This window comes from Lates calcarifer, linkage group LG18, assembly GCF_001640805.2.
Source record: "Lates calcarifer isolate ASB-BC8 linkage group LG18, TLL_Latcal_v3, whole genome shotgun sequence".
In the NCBI taxonomy this organism is placed as follows: domain Eukaryota; kingdom Metazoa; phylum Chordata; class Actinopteri; family Centropomidae; genus Lates; species Lates calcarifer.
In genome coordinates, this window is record NC_066850.1 from 6,036,727 (window position 1) to 6,063,694 (window position 26,968).

Below are 26,968 nucleotides of genomic sequence, written 5' to 3' on the forward strand. Positions count from 1 at the left end.
CCCAGGGACAGCAACAGTACATATAAATTAAAAGTAAATAGAGAAAGAGAAAGATAATTTCACTTATCTACTGTCAGTCAGTAGGGGTGTCACAGTTCACATTCCCACAAGCGCACCAGGCTTAATGATGAGAATCCAGTTTCAGATGGTTTGTACTGTGCAAACTGAATAAATTGAGATTGGTAAACCATAGTACAGCATAACCATTGTGTTGGGATTAAATCCAATAACTGCCATTGCAGCTCCTTTCATGCTGTATTTTTTTCCTTGCTTTTATGCAGACATTACCAAATTTATCAACATAGAAACAGAACTGAATTTAGCTGCCTTGATCTACTGGCTTATTAAAAATATATATATTGGATTGTTTGAGATCTGAATCAAGCTGCAGTTGGCTGTCTGATGTGTTTTCATCTCCATTTGAACACTAACATTTTCTTGGCAAAGCTTTTCTCTCTTCACCTGACATTTTTTCTCTCTTAAACAGGTTTTCCTGTTCCGAAGTATAATACTCTATGCTATCACAATTTTGTCACATGATATATTTTGCAAAACTGTTCAGATTTGTTTTCTCCTCCCTCTGTTTTCCTGTCTCTCAGAGAGTTTTCCAAGGAGAGGGAGAAGGCCAAGGCACGTGGTGACTTCCAGAAACTCAGAGAAAAACAGCAACTGGAGGAGGACCTCAAGGTAGATCTCTGCATGTATGCGTGTTTGTGGTGTGTTTTCGTGTGTGTTTCAATGAGTCCCAGTCTAAAAGAGGATGTAAGAGTCTTCACCTGCTACAGATTCATTGTATATTATTCTCAGCCTTTCAAAAATTAGATTAAACATTTAAAGTTCCAATCCCCTGTGGTTAAATCTAATAACCACCATATTAAGCTAATATATCTTAATGTGTCAGTGTTAAATTAATGAAGTCAAGCAAGGCCACAGGATGTGAAGAGTTAGATAAGAATCAAAACAACATCATGCTTACTACTTTGCTTTGTTTAATATTGAACATCACTTACTGTTAGTATGGAATGTCAAAGACGTCCAAAAACCATCAGTGTAAGGAACTGAACGCAGAAAGTTTTTGTTGATAAGAAGTCAGTCTTTTCTTTGTATGTGTCTCAATATGTGTGTGTGTGATTACAGGGCTATTTAGACTGGATCACTCAGGCTGAAGACATTGACCCAGAGAATGAAGAGGAGGGCATGGACGATGACAAACCCAGAAACCGTGAGTTTACATTGTGTGTTTGTGTATGTGTGTGTGTTTAACAGTTAGAGAGGCCAAGAGGGAGTGACAATTTATTTGCTTACTGCAGATTGCCTTGAGGATGACTATGCATATGTTTGTGTGATTTGTGAATTGTTGGGTGGTTAGGATTATCACTATTCAAGACTTTAATGGGAGAACGGCAGGTTGGCATGATTGTACTAATATCAAAGGATATTTTGTGTGTTTTGAGGATAACTGTATGTGTGTGGGTGCACATATGCTTGTGTCTTTAAGTGATGAGCTGACTGCAGTCTGCTTCACATGGTGGTGGCTCATAGTGAATGAATGACTGACTTACTGAGAGTGGCTGACTGACAGGCTGAGAGGATGTTAATATTGTCTGCTTGCTTTGGCTGAGAATCCTCCTGAGATTTAAAACCTGTTTAGATATTAGTGGAATGTGTCAGACTGCAGTTAATAGCCTCTGGGCACACAGTCACATACACACAACAAATACACACACTCATGCACTTACGCAAACTTATACATACACACATACTGTAGCCATACACCTTTAGGAATGTGTGTACATGTGTTCTGACAGAAATTTACACACATAAATTAACACCCTGCCAGTCTCCACAATACCTGCAGAGAGGGGCAACGATATGAAGCTCATGTCTCCCCAGGACTGAGCTACATTCCCAGGGAGGGAGCGTAGAGCACTGGCCTCTTTTAACCTGGAGGCTGGATTTCAGTGAGGATAAATAGAACTTGAGAGAGAGACAGTGAGAAAGAGAGGCAGGGATTTGGCGAAAAGTGTGTCTGTACTATTTTTGTGCATGTACTTTTCAGTATGTACAGTATGAACTATTTTATAAAGGCTTGGAGTTCAGCTTGCTCACATTGATAATGAATGAATAATGAAGACTAAATATGCAGAGGAGCATTCATTCTGCATATATTCTGCACACAGAATGCTCATCTCTTACAAAGCACTGTGGCTCATTCTGTGAAATACTGATGACTGCCAAGGAAGGGAGAAAGAATGAAAATGATGATCTAATCTTTCAGTGAATCTCAAGAAATTAACATGGTCAGATGAGCAATGACCAATTTGCATGAAAATAAGGCACAACACCCCTGTGGCTAATCCGTAACAAATCTGCTTGTTTTCACCTGTTACCATTGTACTCCTTTGGACCAATCAGTGCAGCAGTGTCTGAGATACTGGCACATTAACAAACAAACAAATACAGTATGTGGCCCCCCATTAGGTCAATTTTGAAAATGTCACATTGCAATATTGAGATTCTTCTTTGCACCAACCTCTACAAATTCTTGATCACTGAAGTTATGTAAAATGTCCAGACAAGCCTAAGTTAGTTGTAAAAAAAAAAAGCAAGACAGAATGTGTAAGTGCTTGATGTTTTCAAGTCAGACAGAAGCATATACACTCATCAGCCACAACATTAAAGCCACCTGCCTAATATTGTGTAAGTCCCCCTTGTGCCCCCCAAAAAAGCTCTGACTTGTCGGGGCATAGACACCAGACCTCTGGGGGTGTCCTGTAGTGTTTGGCACCAGGACATTGGCAATGGATCCTCTTGGTCCTGTGAGTTGCGGGGTAGGGCATCCATGGATCTGGCTTGTCCTGATGCATCTCACAGATGCTCAGTCAGATTGCAATCTGGGGTTTGGAGGATGGGTCAATGCCTTTGGCATTTTGTCACGCTCCTCGAGCCATATCTGAGCAGTTTTTGCAATGGGGCGGGGGCATTGTCCTGCTGGGGGAGGACGCTGTCGTCTGTAACATCCAGATGAATGCCAGGACCCAAGGTTTCCCAGCAGAACATTGCATTATAACAAGATATTATTCACTTCACCTGTGAGTGGATTTAATGTTCTGGCTGATCAGTATACATATAGTTCTGTCTAAAATCTGTCAGGTGCAAGATTCAGTTGATTATTTTTTACCAAAAGGTATAACTTAAGAGCCATCACATTTAGATGATCTGACAAAATGTTTGATTTATATGATCCAAAGTTCTCCATCAGAAAGATCAGTCATCCCTTTGTTTGTGAAGGTGGAATATCAAGTTACTTGCTCGCTATTGCTCTCCCTCCCTTTCTCCTCGATGGATGGATCCTCCTCTGGGAAGATGAATGAGGGCAGTTTGTCCCTGCTGCCCAGGACATTTTGCATAGACTTGTGCACGCGCATTCACACACACACGTACTCATGCTCTAAGAGGGGATAGGAGAATAGAGGAGAAGTTAGGAGAGAGATGGAAGGGAAAATAGATGTTGAGATACAGAGACAGAGAGATAGAAATAGAGAGTGACTGTGAGTGTGTGTGTGTGTGTGTGTGTGTGTGTGTGGTGTGTGTGTGTGTGTGAAACAGAGATAGAGAGGGTATCTGGGACAGAGAACAGATGGGATTTCACATCTTGAACAAGTCTCACGAGTGACCATGCGCTCATAGAGAGACCACGCTTGTGTTTCTATATGTCTATCCATCATGCCATCTTTAAGAGAAGAGTTACAGGGGCATAATGTTGATGTATGATCTGAATAGTGTGTTCATATGAAGACAAATGTTTATAGTGTGAGTGGTTGTTTTTGGTGACAGAGAGTATTGGATGTCATTCATTGTATTGATTTTCACTGTTTTTAGTAACAATATGTGTGCTCGTGTGTGTCTGTGTGTACATGTTTGTGTGTGTCTGTGTGTTTGTGTGTGCTGATAGCTTCTAAATATGGTGGTTATCATTTATGAGGTTGCACTCACGACTAGGTCATATACACATGCAGACGTTCACTCACTCAAATGTGATGATATATGATGTGATGTAAATGGTATGGTGGTTTATTTTTTATTTATGTGTATGTATCATATGATGTATTCCCTCTGGACATTTGTATATGTTTCTAGTATTCTCTGGGGCACACTCTATGTGTGTGTATGTGCGTCATGCATGCTCTCACCCTCTGACATCTTGTTCTTGCATGCTGTCGTCTTGTTATGGTGTCCTGCCACTGTCGTCTGTGGTAGGAGTGTCTCCAGCCCACCTGGGTAAGAAGACCAGTAAGCTTGCCTGGTTCAGTCACTCTACTGACTCTCAGGACGGTATGTGTGCGTCTTTGTGTGTTTGTGATGTGTTTCCGTGTGTATTCAGTTGTATTCGGGCATGTGCTTCTAAGAAAATTTTACAGTATAATTACTTGGTTTGGATCATCTTCTAGAGCACATTAGATAGTTTGACACCTGAGGACCTCCCAGGAGGATTTGGGGGATGTGGCTTGGGATCAGATCAGGGATCAGTGTTGCATTTGGTTGCTTCTCTTAAAAAGTTTTGAATAGATTTAATACTTTAAATTTTTTAAACTGAAGTATCAGCATACTACTGACCATTCTCTTGGATGGGAGAAAATGCTCTGTGGTGTTTTTTTCTGTATCTGTTGTTGAAACTTAACTTTTCCACCTTTTTGATGAGTATTGAGGAAAAAGCCTTTGCCTTTGTTGTCTTAGCCCTTCATCAAGGTCATCAAATCCACTACAGAAAGTATTTTTGATGAAATGTGCATTAACTGCACAACACTCTACAATGTCTGGAGTTGGAGGAGCTGCCTCCTGTGTTTTGTGTTGGGCTGTGTGATAATGGAATTATTAAAAGTAAAACTATAATAGTTCAAGATATCGGTATAAAGCTGGCCATCCTTAATGTATCATTATTGTCTACAGTTCAGTTGAAGGTTATCCTTGTGCAGTAATTGGTTAATTTAGATGGATATTTGTGTGATTGTCGGTGTGTGTGTGTGTGTGTGTGTGTGTGTGTGTGTGTGTGTCAGTTTCTACTTGCATATGTGTTTGTATATCTTATGTTTGCCAGATTTCATGCTTCATATCTGTGTATGTAGTGTTTTTTAATTTTATTCCTGCTACCTTCATTCGTGAATTTTTTTACTGGTACTCTTCTGCAGTATGACGTGGTTGGGAAATCACATGTGAGTCACTGAAGAAATGAGCAGAATTCATCAATGGACTGATCCCAGTATGGAGGAGCATGCTGATGAACGCACACGCTCATAAAGATGTAGAGAGTGTGCGAGAATGGGGTGAAGTTGACAATCACAGAAAACAATGGTGGTTGTGTTTTCCAGGAGAAAGGTTAATAAGTTAGTTAGGTAGGTTATTGTTAATGTCCTAAAGTCTCTAGAATATGAATGCCCCCAATGACAACCTCTCTGTCTTCCTCTCTTTCTGTTTCTCATTCTCTCTGTCTCTCTTTCCGTCCTGTAATTTCTTTTTACCTTGGAGAATGAGAAGGTTCTAGCTCAGACATGATGGCAAGGTCTGGGAATGAAATAGAGATTAAAAGACTAAATGGTACAAGAGAAAAAAAGACAGTAAGTCGTTGCCAATAATGGTAGTAATACATCTCAAATTGCAGTTATAGCTGGAGTAACGAAATGAGCTGTGACTGTAAAGAGAGAATGTCATTTTCACAAAAGCAATCATGTTTCTTTGCAACAGGTTGTGTAATGCATGAGAGCTGGTATGAGTACTTGTGATTCTTCATGGACGAATTTACAGTTTGTGTGTATTTCCGCTTTTGTGCTGACTGTGAGTTCCTACTTGCATGTATCCGTGTGTATGTGTGTGTTTGTCTAGCTGAGCCGTGCTCTCTATCCCCAGGTAAGAGCCATCGTTTTCAGTCTCTGCGTGGAGCTGTGAAGAAAAATGCGGCTTTCCTTCGTAAGGCGTGTGCGTCTGTCTGCATGGTCCGACACTAGTTAAAGATTTACTGGAAACATGATTCTAGACATGCAAGCAGACTGCAACCTCTTCCCTCCTTTCTACCCCTACACTTCTCCTCTCCTCACCCCACCCCTTCTCCTCTCCTCTCCTCTCTTCTCCCCTCCTCTCCTCTCCCCCTGCATTGGAATAAGCATCTTTTTCTGGCCCTTCCAGAGCTTCAAAGCTAACGTGGCTAGTGGCTGCCTCTCAATACTGTAAAAATAGTTCATTCCCATTGTCTTCCTCATGGCTTTTGGACACTTACTATTGACCAGTAATAATAATCTCTCACAGTGGAGACATGAATTTAGCCACCAAATACTATCCCCCCTGCTGGCAAAATTGCATGTCTTCATTGCTTTTAAACCTTTAACTTTGTTTCATGGCTCTCAATTTTTAATTATGTGTGTTTGAAAAGACAAGAACTCTCAGCACAGGGAATAAAATGACAAGGAGAGGAAACATTACTGTTTTGAGATGAAGCCACTCTTCTCCTTTATAGGTTCACAGGAAAGGAAACGTTCGCATCTGCCTGACTTGTCTGAAAAAACAACAAGAGGACAATATCATCATAGAAAAAAACTTACAAATAAAAAGTGTAATATTTGTGATGTCACAGTCCTCTCCTTGTTGTTTCAGCTTCCTTTCCCTAAAATCCCCCTGCATTGTTGCTAGCCATGCTAGCTGTGATAACAAAAAATACTGTTAAAATAGCTTTACACCTGGAGCTTGAGCCTTATTGTCATTTTCACCAGGCACTCGTCACATTGTTGAGTAGAAATGTATGGTATTTATGCTTAACTTCAAAAAAGCATTTGGTGCTGATCGTCAACTGTGACAATTGCCTTGTGAAGAAAGAAGGCTAAATTCAAAATATTAAGTTATTAATATTGACTCATGACAAGATAAGAACATGAAAAACCTGATGGTCTGAACAGTGGGATTGGATTCAAACTCATGAGTTTGTGGTCAGTGTGTGGTTTGGTATCAGACATTTCGACTGTTTAAAATATCTGAAAAAGAGTGGAGGTGATGGCATGGACAATTAATATCTGACATAAGCTCTATATTAGTATATAGAGAGACCCAAAATAAATCTACATGGGGACACAAATGCACACACACATTCTTTTCCCAAAGGCTCCTGTAGTAAATCATTGATGGTCATTCAGTTCTATACATTGTTGTTAGGGTTGCTTATTTTCAGAGACATATTGCTAAATGTTTTAACACACTCACACATGCCAACACCGGTAAGAATGAACGAATCCTTATTTCTATTGATAAAGTGTGACCCTTACTCATCTTTCTCATTCCCTTCTTCCCTGCTGCCATTTCTCTCCCTTCCCATGCTCTGTGTTCCTTTTTCCTTGCTTTTCCTTCATCTACTTCCTTCTCTCTGTGTCTCTGGTCTTTGGGGTTTACTCTAACAATAGGTATTAAACTAGTTCAGAGCTCCATAGAGGAGAAGGCACCAGGCTGGTTTTATATTTGAAAGGCTTTAGCCTCAGGAGAGACCGGAGGGCCACAAGTGCTTTTAACTAAGTAGCATAGCAGCAGGTGGCTTGTGTCGATGTGAGGGAACACACAGTTGTTCACAGCAGAGGCCTTAATGTTCAGAGACACAGTCCTGATCTCTACAACACTGAATTCATCCATCACCAGCCAAGTGTCAGTACACTGGCTTCATACACATGCTGCTCACTCACTGTAGCTTACTTTGATGAATAATGTTAGCTAAGTGCTTACAAGGTAACTCAGTTTTTTTTTTTTAACAATGATACTAAATTTAGTGAATATCATAACATTTTAATTGCCATCTCATTTCTTAATTGATCAGAAGTTCAATGCGGAAAATCTGCCACGGGAACTGGGTTTGACTACAAAAATATATGCTGTATTGTCATTGCCAAAACCTGCCACCTTTTGATGACTGCTGCCCCCTGTAACTTGGGGTGAAGTGCATGCTGATAGAAAGGTTGTTTTTTTGTGCTTTGCTTATTTGCACTGCATTATTTATTCATCTTAATTTAATGGCAGTGTAACTTGTATTTAAGGTACATATTCAACATGATTTGTTTCTTTTAATAAGGAACCTCAGGTGGATTTCTAGATTTCCCATTGTTGAATCTGCTTGAAACACTTAAAAATCTCAGTAGGGATGCATTAGGGCCAGTGCCAGGGTTGAAAATTGTTGAGAGCAATTTCAGAAAGAACCATATGACTGGATCTGATAAGGATGGAGCACAATTGCATTTTTAATTTAATTTTATTTTACATTTGCTCCCTAAAAGTCTGTCCATAAGTTAAAAAAAGATGTTTTATGCCAAGATTATTTAGTATTTTAAAATACCCTCTCATCTTAAGTGCTGATCATGTTCCTTGGTTTTATACTTACTTCACAAGAATAGGTTTTGTTTTTTGTTTTTAACAGTGAATATCTTATTTTAACACAAAAGACATTTAGATTCATATGCAGTATCTGACTCTGGTACCCAGGGGGTGTTACAATAAGTGTTTGAGGTGACAGTGAGGGGAGCGCAGCTCATTCCCGCAGGCAGGCAAAGACTGACAGAAGCAATAAAAAGCAATGTATCACTTCATATCAGTCTCTCAACCAACCATCCCGACATTCATACCTTTCTCTCTCCCTCTCTCTCTACCCATACCTCCCTTGATGTATCCATCACTCCCTCCCCCTACTCCCTGTTTTTTTCAGTCCATTCTCCCTCTTTTTCTACTTTAACACTTTTCCATTCTTAACTGACACTTGATATTACTCCTGTCCTTCCTCTTCAGCAGTCTCTGCCTCATCTTCCCAGTATTCATCCTTTCATCTTTACACATCATTACACTTGTCTTTAAATAAGGACAAAGTGACACATTTGCAGTCTCCTGCTGGGATTTCATAAACAAAGAAAGATTGGGCTCAGTGAGGTTTCTACCTTTTTACACAACTGCAGAAAGATCTCTGGAACAAGGAGTTAATTTTAAGATGTTTGTGTAAATCCTGCCAAAACTCTCACAGCGTGATTAAAGTTTAGATGAAGAATAAAAAACATTGCAGGGTTTCATTCAAAACTGTTACTGCAATTAAGCTCCAGCATCCCCCACAAAGTTTGCAGACCAGAGACCGAAATCTACATCATGTTTTTTTTCTTTCAATCCCCATGAGCTATAAAATCACAAAAGGGTTTTGTTAAGATTTAATTCACCCAGTGTTAAGCTATCCCTCAGCTTAGAAGTTGAAATCCATCCTAATAGCTGTTGCAGAGGTTGTGTCCCAGGATCCCTAACTGGTGAATATTGCTAGTGTGGCAACTTAGTCTCTAATTAGTTTAGGCAATCAGTGCAAAATTCAGGGAATGGTTTTATTGACTCAAGGGTATGTGTGTAACAGTAGGTCTTAATTAGTTGGGACAGTGCTGACTTGTGAATCCCTGAATGTCAACAGTATCTTTTCATTAGTTTGTATACTGGGGAAAGATGACTTAATAATTTTATAAATGATTACTTTATAAAGTAAATCAGATTTTTTGTATTTGACCAAGCGTTCTGTGCTGCTCCTCAGCATTCCGAGACTGGATGCACTTATAGCATTCAAGTATGTCTGTAGTGGTAGATTTGGAAAGTTGATTGATATGTTGGAGTCAGTGACGTTTTGAGTTGAAGGTTTAGAGCAAGCAATATATTAAAAACCAGTTTAAGAATAGTGTAAGCATGTATGAACAAGCCATTTCACTGTCCTGTTAATTCATCTTTCTTGTCCTTTCTTTCTCTCCACATCTGTCATCTCTTTTTCTCTGCCTCTGCTCCTCTCTGTCTCTCAGTGAGCATGCCAGCCAGTGAGAATGAATCAGTCAACACAGACAACGCCCCCGGGGGAGATGTGGAGGGGGAGACCTGCTGTACCCGGCTAGCGTAAGTACCTCCCAGTCTCTCTCTCTCTCTCTCTCTCTCTCTCTCTCTCTCTCTCTCTCTCTCTCTCTCTCTCTCTCTCTCTCTCACAAACACCTCTTCTCCACCCTCAGTTCTCCAGCTCTCTCAGTCACCTTCTGTCAATCCCAAGGATAACCTCGATCCTGCATCTCTCCTGTATTAGCACTTGACAGTCACGGTACAAGCAGCTCAGCCTGTCTCTATCCCTCACTGATCTCACTAAGCCAGACCTCTATCTCATCAAGCTCACTGAGGTCAAGAGAAATTCATGCGCTAACACTGGTTAAAGGAGAGCAGAGAACAGTAACAGTGGGTTGTCCTCATACTACAGACTGATGAAATTTTTATTGGGAGAACTTGGGTGGATCTGCAGAGACAACTAACCAGAGCTTCTGTTTCAGTTACATATTTTGAACACTCCATAAAATGGGAAAATAATCAAAATTGGAATGATTGATTTTTCTTGAGAACAAAAATATCTGGTGAATGGTCAGTTTTACTTGTGCCAGAAATGGCCCAGGACAGTGCTCTTTACTGATGGTATCACACGAGCACATTAACAGTGGAAAAAACGAGAAAAAAAGACCATCACGAGGCCTAAGTGCTTGTCAGCTCACATGGTACAAGGAAAACCCAGTCATCATTTGGGACCAAACAGAATGTCGAAAAGCAGGACATCTACATCTCATCTAATAGTAATCCAACTTTATTTCCTTTTCTTCTCTCCCTCTGTTTCTGCTCTCTCTCTCCTTCATGTGTTTGCTGGTGAAGTGCTTTCCTCCTCCCCTGTGGGAGCTCAAGAACAGCTGACTCACTCACTCCTGCTCTCCCCTCTCCTTTCATTTTTTACATTATTCAAACAAGTGCGTTGCTTTCTTTCTTAGACACAAGGCCACACAGGAGCCGTGACCCCAGTGGGCCCACTTCAGCACACACAAACAAACACACCTACATACAAAACTGTTCATCACTTTGAACATAACAGAATAGAAATGAATAGAATAGAGAAAGTTACAGTGTAAAATAGACAATTTAGAGGTGAAATCATACTGAATCAAAACACTCAGAGGAACAGTAAAGCCAGTAGGCACACTTGGATGACACACTGTTGTTTATCTGTACTCTCACTGTCCATCTGTTACTTTGTCTTTTGTTATGTAGTTTGTTTTTTCCCTGTCAGACCAAAACAAATCAAAACAAAGAATATGTCATAACTTCTTTGTAACTCCACAGTCTTTGGGAAGTGGCAGAAATCCAACACATATTTATACATCCCTTCCATAATGTAGCAGAACATAAATTAGTGAAACTGTTATTTTGTATGCTTAGATTAGTTATTTGTTTTATCAGGAAAAAAGATGTATTAAGATTCAACCACCTAATCATCATCACTGTGTGCAATTAATACAAATATTTAATGATGTTGATCAAAGTTCCATCCCTAAAGTCTATTAAATGATATATTATATACTTGTGTAGCAGTAAATACCTTGTTGCCGTACAGGGTATAATTTTGTCATCCATAAGTTCTGAAACTCCTGTAGAGATTTAGAATTTATCCCTGCAATTTTGAGGATTACTTAAATAAGTGAGATGCACAGTAATCTGACTATTCATAATCGTAAACCTTGCCATGACTGGTAATACAAGCCCTCGTCCTTCCTCTGTGAGTCTGCAACAAGTTTGGCTGGGGGCATTAGCTTGCACCATTATGGAGATAAGACTTGAGACTTTCAGTATTTGTCAGTTCTTCTTTGCATCGCTATGGAGACAGACCTCGAGGTAGGAGCTACTTTGGCGCCCGCTGATCTCATAATCGAGACGGACACTTGGGGAGAAGAGACGTGTGTACTGTCAGCCTCCATATCCAGCCAGTCAGTCATTTTGTTCTTTCGTTCACTCAGTCAGTGACTCATTTCATTGCTTCAGTCAGTCGGTCAGTCAGCCAGTCAGTCAGCTGGTCAGTCAATTCATCTGCTTTTACTGACAAAATCAGTATGTGGTTGCTCACAATAACTCCCTAAAAGCTCAAGGGGACGTCATTGCTGTCATGTAATACTCCTATATCCTCTACTGATGTATTCAAAATTAAAATACAAGCAATAAAATGAAATTCAGATGCAACAAAAGGAACCATTAAGACACCAAACAATGCACTATTTAATGTGGTCATTGCATTCACCTATTAATCAAACATTTGCATTGTTCTGTGCATCAGGTTTGGTTTTAGTCATATCCTTGGCAAGTAGAGCAGCTTTAGCTTGTAGACTTTTATATTAACACAACAGATTAAAATGATTTCATATGTTACCGGTGCAAATAGCCACCATCTCTTCTCTTCTGTTCTCTTCTCTTCTCTGAGACAAAATGTCTTCCATAATCTCTTGTCCTCAGTTCTTTATGTATGTACTTTCTGCTGTTACAGTGGTGAACAATCAACAGACATTCTTCTATTATTAAATTGTGTTTTTTCACACCAGGGTTGATTGGACAAAATCCAAACTCACAGCATTATTTCTTTTGACTGGATGCCACTGTATACATGTTTGCAGGGGGGTATTTGTTCAAAAGAAAAGTGGGTGATACTAATGATGTTCATTTGGTTATATTGTACCCATAATCTGTCACCTGTGGGTGCATAAAAATGGACAAACTGATTTTTTTTAGCAAACATGTTCTCTGAACATCTTGAAGTTTTGCAGACTGACAGCTTTAGTGCTTGTCTATTTCACCCCAGACCAGACTCTAAACTAGCAAATGTTTACTTTGTGATACAAGCTGATTGTATCTGAAAAGTGCAGGAAATACTGGACACACACAGCTAAGCTGATCAAGGAACATATTTGCTAAGGCATTTGTGATAATGAGGGAAGCAATTCCCCTTTATACCTCTTAGATCACCCCTTTCATGTTGTGTACCTGTCTATATGTGTGTTATGTGTGTGTGTATAATCCATTCTGTTTTCTGTGTTCCAGAAATAGGATCTCCAAATCCAAGTTCAGGTTAGTAGATGTTGTTTACCATAGTCTTTAATCATGTGCTCTGTTGTCTTTACTAATGTGGCATTTGTGCGGTCATTGGATGTATGTATTTGTGTACCAGTGTGTGTGTCGAAGACACAAACAGACAAAGCAGTAGAGAGTCTTGGCTTTAAAGTAGTAGTTCATTTTGGGAACTGTGTGTTCATTTCATTAGAAGATCAGTACAACAAACAGCAGCCAGTTAGCTTATCTTATCTTAGACACACATAGAAATATGGAAATGGCTACCCTGGCACTGTCTAAATATAACAAAAGAGGTGTCTACCAGCACTTCCAAGTGTAAGTGTAAGAAAAACATGCCGTGGGTCCAAAGGTGCCAGGCGCCAGGCACAATTACTTCCTGGAGTCTTTGTGAAGTTTAGATTTTTCTTTGCCTTTGGACAGGGTCAGGCTAGCTGGTTTTCCCTGTTTCCAGTCTTTCTGCTAAGTATGGCTTTAGCTTCATATGTAACCGACAGTGGATTTGATTTTCTCATCTTAATCCTGGCAAAAGAACAAATAAGCATCATTCTCAAAATGTAGAACCATTCCTTTATTGGTCATTTTCAAAACTGTTATGTGTATTTTCCTCTGAAAGGACAGAAAAATATTGTGTTACCTGTAAAGACATGGTTTTCTTTTAAAAATTAAAATTAACACATTAGTGTAACAAAGGTAGTTCTGAAAAGTCGCCCAGTATCTTATCCCAACTCCCAAGTCACAGATTAAAAATGGCAGGTCTTTTACTGGAAGAATGCATGTCTGCTGGTGTTGTGTTGTGAGTTGTGTCTCATGTAATTCAGTGTGTGCATCATGGCAGGAGCCGCTGTATGCCATAACTGACTCTAAACAGCCCTCAAACAGAAGACTGGTGAAACATTAATTTGTTGTATAGACAGAGAGGCTGAAGGCTTCCTCCTGAGCTGTGTTGAATTGTTTAAAAAGATGCCTGGTGGTTTCAGTACATGAGAAATCTACCTGGTCTGGTGTGGTGGCCAAAAGGGTGAAGCACAAAAAATGGATAGACACCCACATAAATACAGAAAAATAATTTAAATTAGTGTGAAAGAATATGGTACAGTCTGTAGTATTAGAACACTCTTAGATGGTTATGCACTAGCTTTATTAATCCACTTTGCTTTAAAGCAGTCTATTATTAACAAATTATCGCCTCCTCATTAACTTTTGATTAATTTGGGACAAATTCTTGTAATTACATGTTGCCATTTTCACACTGTACGTGTGGCTGGGGTGTATTACACCTGCATTTTTACACATGGAAAAAACATTAACAGCACAATTGACTTGTTGGATTCTTCAAAGTACCCTGGGTGATGCATATAAAATGTGAACATATAAAACTCTAAAGTGAGATTCATTCTTCACAGTTTCTCCACAGTTAGAACAACAAAAACACAAATTACTGTCTTCAGTTGGTTTGATCTTGCTCACTGAGAAAAGGACAATTATGCCATTTAACAGTTGTCAACTCATTGTTACGTGCACGTCAACGACAAAAAATGGCATGACCTATTTAGAGCACTGTCTCAGGTAGATGTGACTATGAGGTGTGAAGCTGATCATTCCCAGAAACCATAACTTTTATTTTTGACAGTAGAGGGCAAAAAAATGCAATAGACATTGCACAGAACAATACAGAACAATATGTTGAATTGTCAAAATAAAAAAACATATGAACTTCTTTTGAAGCATGAATTTCCACTGAAGTGTGTATCAGAATATAACACATTTCACTTTAAATTTGTCCCTTCAATCATTTTGTAAGAGTAAGTGTTTCTGTTTTTTTTTTCAAATGGTGCATATCTCATTCTGCAACAAAGCTCTTCATATTGGCTTCTTCTTGGTGTGAAACGTCTTTGAGGATGACTAACTCTGTTCCACAGCTCTGCTTTCAAACCACAGACAACCACAGACCGAGGGGTGATGTCATCACTACTCTGTAGACAAACTAATTGACTCTGTCTTTTTTTCTTTCTCTTCCACTGTTTGTTTCTCACTCTTTTCTTCACTTACTTATTTCAATCATTCTTTGTCTTTTCTTATTTCTTCTCCCAATGGCACTGGCTGTTTCTCTATCTTTCTTTTCTCCTGCTTTCTCCTTCCCTGTAATTCATTTCCTGGTCTTGCATTCTTTTTTTCCCATCTCTCCATCCCTCCCTTCCCTTCACCCTGTCCCTGTCCAACCTCTCTTTCTCACTTTTCCCACCTCCATCACTCTATCTCCTCTTTCGTCTTCCCTCTCAGTCGCTACTCTCGAAGGTGGAACAGGCTGTGCAGAAGGAAGTGCCGTGCGGCGGTCAAATCGCAGGTTTTCTATTGGCTGGTCATCTTCCTGGTGTTCCTCAACACTCTTACCATCGCCTCTGAACATCACAAACAGCCACAGTGGTTAACTGACGTACAAGGTAACGGGAGCACACTTCACACACATGCATACACGTATACACAAAACTGGTGTACATCTGATGTGAGCTAAATTATTCCCCTTTGCTTTTCTGCCTTTGTTCCTCCCTTATTTCTTCCCTTCTCCTCAGATATAGCCAATAAGGTGTTGCTAGCACTCTTCACTGGTGAGATGCTGTTGAAGATGTACAGTCTGGGCCTGCAGGTAGGAGGCTAATAAGTCAATGTTATTTGTCAGAATTGTTACGCAGGAAAAAGCTGCTCCTGACTTTATTCCCCTCCTGCTATCCACAGGCGTACTTTGTTTCGCTCTTTAACCGCTTCGACAGCTTCGTAGTATGTGGAGGAATTCTGGAGACCATTCTGGTGGAAACCAAGATCATGTCTCCTCTCGGCATCTCTGTGTTGCGTTGTGTACGCTTGCTACGAATCTTCAAAATAACCAGGTTAATGAAGACATTTGAACAGAGTTTTCTCTAACAAGCAATATGTATGCCTTTGTCTTTCTGCACACACATACACACACACACACTTTGAATGTCACCTACTGAAATGCTGGACAATGAAAGACACTAGCAATTACTGTATTACTAAATGTTCTTTGTGTGCATGATCTTGCACTCTATAGACAAGGAATTGTTGACTTATAACAAGTTATGAGAAGTCAATGACACCTTTTACTGGAAAAAACAAAGTTAACAAAGTTATGTTGAGTGTGTATTTGTAAGAGATTAATGTTTATTGATGTACGTTTCTTTCTTTCTTGTTTGTACTTTTACAGTTCACAGTTTTAACCAGATGTTTCTTTCCCAGATACTGGAACTCACTGTCCAACCTGGTGGCCTCCCTGCTAAACTCTGTTCGCTCCATCGCTTCCCTGTTGCTCCTGCTCTTCCTCTTCATTATCATCTTCTCCCTGCTTGGCATGCAGCTCTTTGGGGGAAAATTCAACTTCGACGAGACCCGACGCAGCACTTTCGACAATTTTCCCCAGTCCCTGCTCACAGTGTTTCAGGTATTGACGGCATAAATGTTCCTGCTCTACAGCTTATTCTGCCACTGTTCTCTCTTCCATCTTGGTCTAAGTTCAATTCTCAGCATGTATCCATGAAATTGTGATCTTAAGATCTTCATCTGTTCTGTACGAAAAAGTTTAGAAGCCATTTAAACTAGTATCCAGAGTCTTACAGTGAAATGAAATGTAATCTATCTCTACTGACATTTTTTTTAAATAAGATTTCCTTTATGCAGATGAAATCTTTATTCCATTTAATTCTTTCTCCACAGATCCTGACTGGAGAGGACTGGAACTCTGTGATGTATGATGGCATCATGGCATACGGTGGACCATCATTCCCAGGCATGCTGGTCTGCATCTACTTCATCATACTCTTCATATGCGGAAACTGTATCCTACCAAATCAGAGCTGCTTAGATGATGTGGTTCCAATGGAAGGAATGATGAAAATCAACCTCTAACAAGTCTGCAGTTAAGATTAACAGCGAAATTTGTTGGATAACATAGGTAAAAGTGTGACAAATTGTGAAATCTGATTTCACACAGTATATTCACTCCAGCAGGTGGGAGTTCAGTGTGAAGAGGTTAATAATTCCCCTACCTAACCAGAATTGTTTGCAACCAACCACGCTCATGATCTGATGGGTTAGCAACATCCTTAATTCAACCCTCTGAACAGATATCCTGCTAAATGTCTTCTTGGCCATTGCTGTAGACAATCTGGCAGACGCCGAGAGCCTGACATCTGCCCAGAAAGAAGAGGAAGAGGAGAAGGAGAGGAAAAAACTGGCCAGGTAAACCAAAAAGAGAAAGAAAGACAGGTAGACTGGTATAACTGGTATGGGAGAGAGAGGGAGCGTGAGAGTTTGGCCAATCACAATAGTATCAATGCAAAGCAATCGCTTACAGCATCCTGGATACTGAGTAATGCCCAAAGGTATTAAGGAAAGTGGAAGTGGAAAGTGGAACTTTGAAATCAGAGCACTAAAAATGCTTAACAATTAGAACATGAACGTGTTATTAGGTTTTTAAGACAGGTTGACATTTGTCTGCTTGGCTTTTCTGTCTTAACCAATTTTATTGGGTAATTTGAGCATCTCATTGCCTGCAAAGGTAATTTGTCAGCAATGATAATGTGAGAATTTAGTGAAGCTGAGGAAGATAGTGTTCCCCTCAGTGGCACAAATCATTAAATGTCTCAATCTTGGTTGCAACATGTATTGATCTGAGGAAAAGTGCAATGAAAAGCAATCATTTGTCTGCCACCTATCCTCTTGGTTTGATTACAAAAGCATAGCCTCCTTCTATGATTGAAATATACCCCATCATTGAAAATGTGATGTTTATTTTGTCCTTGTGGTGTTAATTTCTATGTGATTCAATAGAAAACATTGGATTAACATGGGTGAAGACTGTTAGGGTTAGCAGAATTCTTCTTCCAAAATTCTTAAGGTGAGGATCTTCTCTTTCTTCAGACTCGCCAGTCCAGAGAAGCGTCATGACAACGAGAAGCCGCCTCTGGAGGAGGAGAAGAAGGAGAAAATAGAGCTGAAGTCCATCACATCTGATGGAGAGACCAACACCGCTACTAAGGTACATGTAGACACACACATCAAGAAAAACTTAAGTAGCCACAGACTTCAAGTGCACTTGTGGGCAAGTACTGTGTGTATGTTGTCAGAGAAATGATTGAACTAATGAATAAATGTGATGCTCTTTCTCTGCAGATCAACATGGATGACTACTGTGGAGATGAGAGTGAAGAGAAGAATCCATATCCTGCAAATGATTATATAGGTAACAAACCATATAGCCACAAACCATACATGTGTACTGTATGAAGGAATGAGTGGGTAAATGAATCGATTAATGAAAATTTTAACTTGTGCCTTTTCATGGCTTTCCTCCCTCCCTTTTTCTTTCTCCTCCTCTTCTCTGTCCTGTTCATCCTCTCCATCAGGAGACGATGATGATGACGAGCCAGAGATGCCAGTGGGCCCAAGGCCGCGGCCACTCTCGGACATTCAGCTGAAGGAGAAGGCTGTTCCCATGCCTGAGGCCCGTGCTTTCTTTGTCTTCAGCCACACCAACAAGTAAGAAAACACCATTGTCCTGCCTCTCATCGTTTTCCCTCCCCTATATCTTCCTTTTCTTCCTTGTCTTCAGTTTCTTCTGATCTCAGTCTGTGTGTCTCTGTATTTTTCTATCTCTTAGTTCTCATCTCTTGTAAGACACTCAGAAATTATTGTCTCACTTTGTCTCTCTGCTTCTGTTTGTCTCTCTTTATTTTCTAGATTCAGGGTTTTGTGCCATAAGATCGTCAACCACAACATCTTCACCAACCTCATCCTCTTCTTCATCCTGCTCAGCAGCATCAGTCTGGCAGCAGAGGATCCGGTCAAGAATGACTCCTTCAGAAACCAGGTTAAAAGCATTTTTAAAAAATAAAAACAGCAGAACCCCCAGTGATTCAAGTGTAAATACAGTATATACACATAAGGCTGAATATACTGTACATTAGGGCACAGACGGGGAGAAACGCTGTAGCTGTCATTAGTTGCCCACTCACATTACTTCTGTACTAAATGGATTATTTCTGACAGCAACATATGGAGGAACCAAAGCTTATTGTAACTGGCCTGTTACACTTAATGAGATTTCTTCCAGAGTACTGTAACTGTGATTAACTTCATGTTAAGAAGATGTGAAACGCCCGTTAAGCTTTGGTGTGTCTATTATCTCTCTCTTTTTTCCTCTTTTTTTGTAGCCAGCAACTTAACAGTATAGTATTTATAATGTGCTCATATAGAAACTATGGTTTAAAAAATTATAAACCAGGAGAGTTTATTTATAGTTTTTTTATTTACACACACAGCCTGTCACAGTCTTTGGACTCAAAGTATAAGAAAGGTTCTCTATTAATTTGCATGCAACAACAGAGCCTGTATAGTCAGCCTTAAGTCAAACTCTAAAACCCCAAAAGATGTAGTGCTTGTATTTATGAAATGTATGTCTGCACTGCAGGTGTATCCACTAATAAAACATCACTGTATTGTTTATATATTGATTGTTGTTCAGTGTTGTAATTGAGTTGGAGGCTATAATTGTGAACTGCAGTCTAATGCAAAGACTGTGCACTATGTGCTGTATCTGTTTCTGTTGCATTTTTTCTTCTCTCAGTGAGCTAGACAAATGCCCCAGGAACTAATAAAGATCTGTTTTATTGTATTTTCTGTGGTTTTGGTGTAGGTTGCTATATATTAGTCTGCACAATTAACCTTCATCTTAAACCTTAATGACTTAATTCATCCTGTTTTTCAGATTCCGCTCTGTTGTCAAAGCCTATTTCAGTCTAATTGGAATTCATTATCCTTTGACCTCAACTTCAGCATTATTATTTCATGTTGTGGAGTCATGCAGGGCCATGTGCCACAGTCAATCATAAGTTGTTGTACTGTGGTTTTAAATCCTACTAATGCTATTGTGTAGTGTATGTTAGTCCAGCAGTAACACTGAAAACAATGATGCTTTTTGTTGTGTTTTCAGATCTTGGGCTATGCAGATCATGTCTTCACTGGACTCTTCACCATAGAGATCATTCTCAAGGTAGTGTTTGGTATTGACAGTGTAGGATTAGTGGCCTACATGATTTCTTTTTGTGCTACAGTATGCATACTCTGTAGTTTCTTGTGGTCCCTGTCTTTTTAAAAATTCTCTGCATGTGGGAGTCTAGAAACGCCTCAGAAAGGCAGCTAATATTTGACTGTGTTGCCAATAATCCCTTCTTACCTTGTACTTAAAGGCAGCTAAAACAGAGACTATTTGCAGATAATGTGTAACCCTGTATGTGGTCCATCATATATTGTACACTCTGCATGTACAGTACTAAGCGCTGATCTCTTTATTTGAACTTTTAATATAAACTTTGATTTCTACAGATGACAGCCTATGGAGCCTTCCTCCACAAAGGTTCATTCTGTAGAAACTATTTCAACATCCTGGACTTGGTGGTGGTCAGTGTGTCCCTCATCTCCTCTGGGATACAGTGAGTGCATTATAATGCTTGTCAAATGCATGCATTATGCTCTTGTCTTTAAGTCTCTATTGATGCTTGAATTGTGATTAGGTTCTTTAGTATATTAATCAAATGTTGTGCACTTACATAGCAACAATCCTCGATGACATCAGTGTAGCTTACAGTATCATGAAATATGCATTTGTGTTACTATGTCTTAAAACACCAGTCACCCAAGCAGTGACTGCTGCATGAGACACAGTCTAAGAACAGACTAATCAAATTGTAAAGTGGCTAAGTGGGGATAATGTTTTCGTTTGTAAATTGCCTCATGCTTCACACTTCTCTCTATTTTCTAACAACTTTACACTTCATTACTCCCAATCCTTTCTCTCTTTGTGATGTTTATTAAAATGTTCTCTGCTCCTTCAGCAAATAACTCCTTGAAATGCTTTGATATTTCTGATGTTTAATATGCTATACTACACTCTCTGTCTCTAATGCTTAATAGACTAGACTTCTCGACGTAAGTCCATATTAGTCCGTATTAATAACCCCCTTAACAGACCTTCACCTTAAATGTGTAAAACTGTCACTCTTTTGATTTGGTATTTCTATGGTCTTGGAGAGTTTAGCAGGAGCCTCCTTCAAAGCAGGAAAAAGAAAACATGACTATAATCTGTAACATTCTGGGGTCATACTGTATGGGTGAATGACTGTGAACACATGGTATGATTTTATGCTAGATGCGTGCCAAAATGCCTCTTTACAGGCAGCAGCATAGTGGGTTTTGAACCAGAGATTTTATTTCTCTGGGTGAATTATCCTGGATCCTCTAATGCTCTAATCACATTTCATACCCAATTAATGGTAGTAAGTTTGTTCATCTGCTCTGTGTCATAGATTTGGGATCAGGTCAGACTCACTTCTCATATTTCTGGATAAACTGAACTCTCCTGGGCCATAGAAATGGCATCTGAATGCTAAAAGTCAATTGTTTTTGCCTGTTAAAGGTATTAAGTGAGTGGGATTTTTCTTTAATGATTCACAGTCAAACTAATTGTGATGGTGCTACATTTGTAGTACCTACAGACTGTTTGTTCAATTAGCTAGCATACCTTTCCTGTGATGCTGTTTTACTATATATATAATTATTTATACATCTTTCTTGTCTAGTTGTAGAAAATCTGTATAAAAGTAGAAAGGAATAAGAAAAGCCATGCTGTTCATACATTACTGATATGACAGATCACTTGTTTGTGTTATCACTCTGAATAGTCTCATAATGTGTCTGGACATCATGATGTATGGCTAACATCAGTAGTCAGAATTGTGGTTGTTTGGCAAATATAAAACAATATCTGAAGACCTAGTATCTATTTTAGATACTAGTTATAGTAGGTACTACGACCTAGTATCTATACTATCTATTCAGAGTAATTCTTGTCATCCACATCAGGTAAATAGGGTAAGTAACAAGTTCTTCATCCCTGTCAGCTCAGTAAATAGAAGTTCACATGTAAATAGAAATACACAACTTACAAGTATCACTAAAAGATTTTCTCACAGCTGGTTTGACTGTGTTATGTTACTGAAAACATCCATCTCCATGTGAACTACCTTTAACTACCTTTAAACTCTACCTTCCTGTGTAAAAAGTTGCGCTGCAGGCCTTTTCCTTGCTTTCTGTTTAAAAGTCAACACAGAGTAATGTTACTCTCTTAAAATCACTCCCTTAACCATCTAAAAAGTCACTCCCTAATCAGGATACATTGACATTTTGAATATATATTTTTCCTTCTACCTTTGTCACACCAATGGAAAAGGTTTCTTCTGTTAACTGAATAACTGGCATATTAGTCTTCCTCACTGAAACTGAAAGAAAATTATACTGGCAAGCTAGATTTTCAGCTTCTTTGATACCTGTAGACATTAATTAGTGAACATTACACTCATAAAGCCTAGTTCAGATTGCAGAAGAACCAATGTTCAAGTTTTTCCAAATGTTTATTGTAAATTCAAAATGTCAAGGTATTCATTTGATTCTTTTCTTTAGTATGTAAAATTTTTCTTTCGACCTACTCCTTGTAAAAGGTCACACTGTTTGACCTTTGGCTTGTACTGACACTCTCTTACAGCACAATAACACTCTGTTTGCCTGAAAATGTCTTTGTGTTGGTCTGTTTGTGTTGTACTTTTGTGTGTTTGTCCATGTATTATATGTATTTGTGTATGTTTTGTGCGTGGTATTGTGTATTCTTAAATTTAATAGACCAAACTACGAGTATAATCCATTTTTATCTGGCCACCTGATTTTAGCCAAATAAAGATGTGGTTGATTTGAGAATTATGTGCATCACCTTCAATCCCCTGTTACAACTCTGAGATATTATTTGATATAGTTGTAAGGATAGTTTGAAGTATGTTTCATTGCTTTTCAGCATACACTCTGTAAAGATAAACATAACAAGTAAACATATATTCTTGATTTTGCACAGTTTAAGTCAGAGAATCAAGATTATTTTAATTAGTTTCTTTTCAGCATCATTTTTCTTGTGAGATCCACATATAATTTTGCTTCTGTTATCCAGTTTACTTGTATCTTCATCATTTTAATTTTTCTAGTTTGTGTGTTGAGTTGTCTTGATGTCCACAGTTTGTGTTAAAAATCTTAAACAGATGCTATTGAAACTTCCCTAGGATGTGTGTTGTTCCAACCTTGCTAATAGTAGAATGTGTGTTTAATCAGATTGGCTGTTTCAGTAGTTTAATTCCATGTGGTTTGCAGGTCCAGTGCTATTAATGTGGTGAAAATCCTGAGAGTTCTGCGAGTGCTCAGACCACTAAGGGCCATCAACAGAGCCAAGGGGCTAAAGGTCAGCACATTCAGGCAGACAGAAAGACACATGCCGCACAAAACTCACTTCCTAACAGAAGAGACACATGCATACTCACTGTCATTTCTGGTGTGTTTTCCAGCACGTAGTGCAGTGCGTGTTTGTGGCCATCAGGACCATTGGCAATATTGTCATTGTCACCACGTTGCTCCAGTTCATGTTCGCGTGTATTGGAGTACAACTCTTTAAGGTAAGGAGAAAAGGAGGGTTAGAAGCATGGGCTTCCTAGAGCTGTCTGCCGGTGCTCTGAGAAGTCATCAGAGATAATATTATATATTGATTTATTTTTAAATCATAATAACACAGAGTATTACATATCTATGTTTTTCCATCAGGGCAAGTTCTTCTCCTGCACCGACAACTCTAAACAGACTCAGGCAGAGTGCAGGTATGAGATCCCTCCTGTACACAGGCTATTTAATCTCCCTTTTGTAATCTAAGTACTGGATGAAACAAAAATCTAAACATATGTGTGTCTGTCTACTTGTCTTTGTAGGGGCTCCTACATCATGTATAAGGACAGAGATGTGGGGAAGCCTGAAAGAGCTTCAAGAGTGTGGGAGAACAGTGAATTTAACTTTGACGATGTCCTTCAAGGAATGATGGCTCTGTTTGCTGTGTCTACTTTTGAGGGCTGGCCAGGGTGTGTCTCTACATACAAACACAATGCACACTGTGTTTTTTCAGTTTTTCAGCAATATCCTAGAATTTCTGCTCTACTTAAAGTTTTTTTTCTTAAGGCAATTGAGGTTTAAGTGCCTTTCCTGTCCACCTCTAATCCTCCTACATTCTCAATCTGACTCCAGTCACACAATGAATCTTCCCTCGCTCTCCTGTGTGCCCTCAGGTTACTGTACCGGGCCATAGACTCTCATGCTGAGGACGTTGGGCCCATCTACAACTACCGCGTGGTTATCTCCATCTTCTTCATCATCTACATCATCATCATTGCCTTCTTCATGATGAACATCTTTGTTGGTTTCGTCATTGTCACATTCCAGGAGCAAGGAGAGCAAGAATATAAGAACTGTGAGCTGGACAAGAATCAGGTAGTGTTCGTGTGTGCTTTATATAAGTTATCACTGACTTTGTGCATGCCTTAGTTTAACAGCTAAATAGACATGAAGTGTGAGTTTTCAGATTACACTAGAAGCCAGAGAGTGACTCTGCTGTTCTGACTGAAGTGGGAAAGTCATTTTGTCATTCAGGAGGCACAAGGGAGAAAGAATGGAGGCCAGGCAGTGGGGGTGAGACATGGAAGAATCTGGAGAGGCTGAACATGAGTTTTAGGGGTTGAACTACTTCAGGAGTCCAGCCAGGAGGGAGCTGCAGCAGTTCATACAGAAGATGAGGCTAAAGCTTAAAGAAGGAGCTAGGCCAGACGCCTGCAGCTGTGTTCTTTGTGATGATCCATGTCTCAGAAAGAGCATGGAAATGTAGACAGAGGATGGAAGAATAGTTTCGGATGGAAAAGACTTTCTTAGACTGCCAAAAGACAGTTCTTCAGCTTTTCCTTCATGATGGTCTGAGTACAGAGAGACAAAGTGATCAAGAGTTGGGAAACTACATCTGCATACAAATTTAAAGAAAAATGTCAGTGCTTCTGCAGACTCATGCACACGTATGTATGAATGTATGTTTGTCCCTCTCACAGCGTCAGTGTGTGGAGTATGCCTTGAAGGCCCGTCCACTGCGCCGCTACATCCCTAAGAACCCCTACCAGTACAAAGTGTGGTACGTGGTCAACTCCACCTACTTTGAGTACCTGATGTTCACACTGATCCTTCTCAACACCATCTGTCTGGCTATGCAGGTGAGTCTCATACACGTAAACATTCATAAATTAATTCAAGTACACACACATAAAATGGGGGAATATGGCAGTCAAGACAACTCCCATAAAATTACCACTTTGTGGACATTAATGAGTTGTTTGTGTGTCTTTGCAGCATCATGGACAGACCAAAAATTTCAATGATGCCATGAACATTCTCAACATGCTCTTCACTGGACTCTTCACTGTGGAGATGATCCTTAAACTGATTGCCTTCAAACCTAGGGTAGGTCCATAACTGTAACTGCAGGATAGAATAACAGTAGAGTACAGTACAAAAGACTACAGTAAAGTAGATCAGCACAGAAAATTGTATTCTCTGTGTTCAGTAGGTTATAGCAGAGGATTAGATAAAATAAATGTACAAAACTGTGTGCTACTCCTAGTTTCTACTAGTTGCAACCAATGAGAAGAAAAGAATAGACACTTCAGCCTCTGAATCACATTTATAACAGATTTATTTCTAATCCCTTTTTGATTTCCACCAGATGATAATTACGATACCATGGATTTAAAACATGATTAGTGGACGGCATCATGTGGTTTTTAATCTCGCTGCTCCCTTGTTACCCTGTTGTTGTTGCTATGTACTTCTAGATGTGTGGGTTTATTGGTCCAATCATAGAACTTCCTGGTACATCAGCTATTTAAACAGTAACAGATGGGAATACTTTCCCCTTTTGCCGCAGAGTAAGTGGAAAATCCTTGAACATACTCAATAACAAAAACATACTTTACAATTATATTTTTAACTCTTATCTCTATTGTCATACAGTACAGTTAGTCAATCAAAAGATGAGTGTAATTAACAAGAATTTCCAGTTATTGCTGAATTTTTACAGATTATTTTGACCCAAACAGCAATGACAAAAACACAGAAAGCCTCCATACTTCAACTCACTGACTGACTTCTTTAATATGCTGAAGTGAGCTGGAGAAATATGAAGGTGAAATCACTGCCTGTTAAGGGTGTGTGTGTGTGTCTGTGTGTGTGCGTGTATGTGTGTAGCAGCAGTGTCAGTGTCATTTCATGCATTGTGCTCATTGAAATCAGTACATTATAACCAAATTCTCAACTGTCAATTCAAACTACCGCAGCTTTTTTTTAACCTTATGTTTAATATGAGGAATTCATTTAACTTTTTCTTTATTTCATAAAAATAAGTTGTTAGAATGAATGAATGTAATCCACAAAAATATCAGTATTTGGGAGCCAATGATTTCTAACTAATTAAAAGTTAATTCTTTTGTTTTTTAATTTAGCTCCAAAATCCAAATCATCTTCTACAAAATGTGTCCTTTTATTAGGATGGATGAAAGATGAATATCTTGTAATAACTTTTGAAAGTAATTATCTATGCAGACCATTTAGTCTGAGTAATATAATGCATGACTTTAATATTTTCAAGCATAGGTAGCCACAGAATTAGCCCCCTAAACATGCAACAACTTTTAGGGCTTGGGAATTGATATCATGCTGCACTGCATTATTTATGTAATGTTATGTAATGTTTACCTTAACATTACATAAACTGTCAGATTGTAGAAGGCAGTTTTGCAACTTTTCCTTTTTTCATAATATTAACATTCCAGGTTTTCTCCAGTCGAGTTGTTAATCTTTAGAATTTGCAAACCCTAAGAAAATAAACTGATACTTGTTTGTCGTCTTTCGTGAGTTTAGTCTGTAGTACAGCACGAAGACGTATTCCAAAGCCATATTGAATAATATTAATGAAATTAATTGGCCCATTATTACCAAAACACTAGAGGGGTGAGTGAGTGTCAACTTCAGGATGTACCTTGTTTTCTATGGT

General features: G+C 39.1%; 1 protein-coding gene across 16 annotated transcripts in view; it reads left to right on the forward strand.

Annotated features, from left to right (window-relative positions):
- cacna1c (calcium channel, voltage-dependent, L type, alpha 1C subunit) overlaps positions 1 to 26,968 on the forward strand; it is a 205,506-nt gene that overhangs the window by 142,837 nt on the left and 35,701 nt on the right. For 11 of the 16 annotated variants that reach the window (XM_051077687.1, XM_051077689.1, XM_051077688.1 and 8 more), the window contains 24 exons: positions 600 to 687; positions 1,138 to 1,222; positions 4,261 to 4,335; positions 9,837 to 9,927; positions 12,922 to 12,948; positions 15,232 to 15,392; positions 15,522 to 15,595; positions 15,685 to 15,836; positions 16,204 to 16,405; positions 16,678 to 16,798; positions 17,088 to 17,202; positions 17,884 to 18,001; positions 18,136 to 18,205; positions 18,369 to 18,501; positions 18,703 to 18,832; positions 19,955 to 20,014; positions 20,347 to 20,453; positions 23,212 to 23,299; positions 23,403 to 23,510; positions 23,656 to 23,708; positions 23,817 to 23,963; positions 24,168 to 24,369; positions 24,975 to 25,133; positions 25,270 to 25,380. In XM_051077687.1, coding sequence (XP_050933644.1) covers positions 600 to 687; positions 1,138 to 1,222; positions 4,261 to 4,335; positions 9,837 to 9,927; positions 12,922 to 12,948; positions 15,232 to 15,392; positions 15,522 to 15,595; positions 15,685 to 15,836; positions 16,204 to 16,405; positions 16,678 to 16,798; positions 17,088 to 17,202; positions 17,884 to 18,001; positions 18,136 to 18,205; positions 18,369 to 18,501; positions 18,703 to 18,832; positions 19,955 to 20,014; positions 20,347 to 20,453; positions 23,212 to 23,299; positions 23,403 to 23,510; positions 23,656 to 23,708; positions 23,817 to 23,963; positions 24,168 to 24,369; positions 24,975 to 25,133; positions 25,270 to 25,380 — 2,677 coding nt within the window. Of the gene's footprint in view, positions 1 to 599; positions 688 to 1,137; positions 1,223 to 4,260; positions 4,336 to 5,111; positions 5,974 to 9,836; positions 9,928 to 12,921; positions 12,949 to 15,231; positions 15,393 to 15,521; positions 15,596 to 15,684; positions 15,837 to 16,203; positions 16,406 to 16,677; positions 16,799 to 17,087; positions 17,203 to 17,883; positions 18,002 to 18,135; positions 18,206 to 18,368; positions 18,502 to 18,702; positions 18,833 to 19,954; positions 20,015 to 20,346; positions 20,454 to 23,211; positions 23,300 to 23,402; positions 23,511 to 23,655; positions 23,709 to 23,816; positions 23,964 to 24,167; positions 24,370 to 24,974; positions 25,134 to 25,269; positions 25,381 to 26,968 lie in introns of those variants that run through there. The other 5 variants (XM_051077694.1, XM_051077695.1, XM_051077702.1 and 2 more) reach the window with 2 other exon arrangements.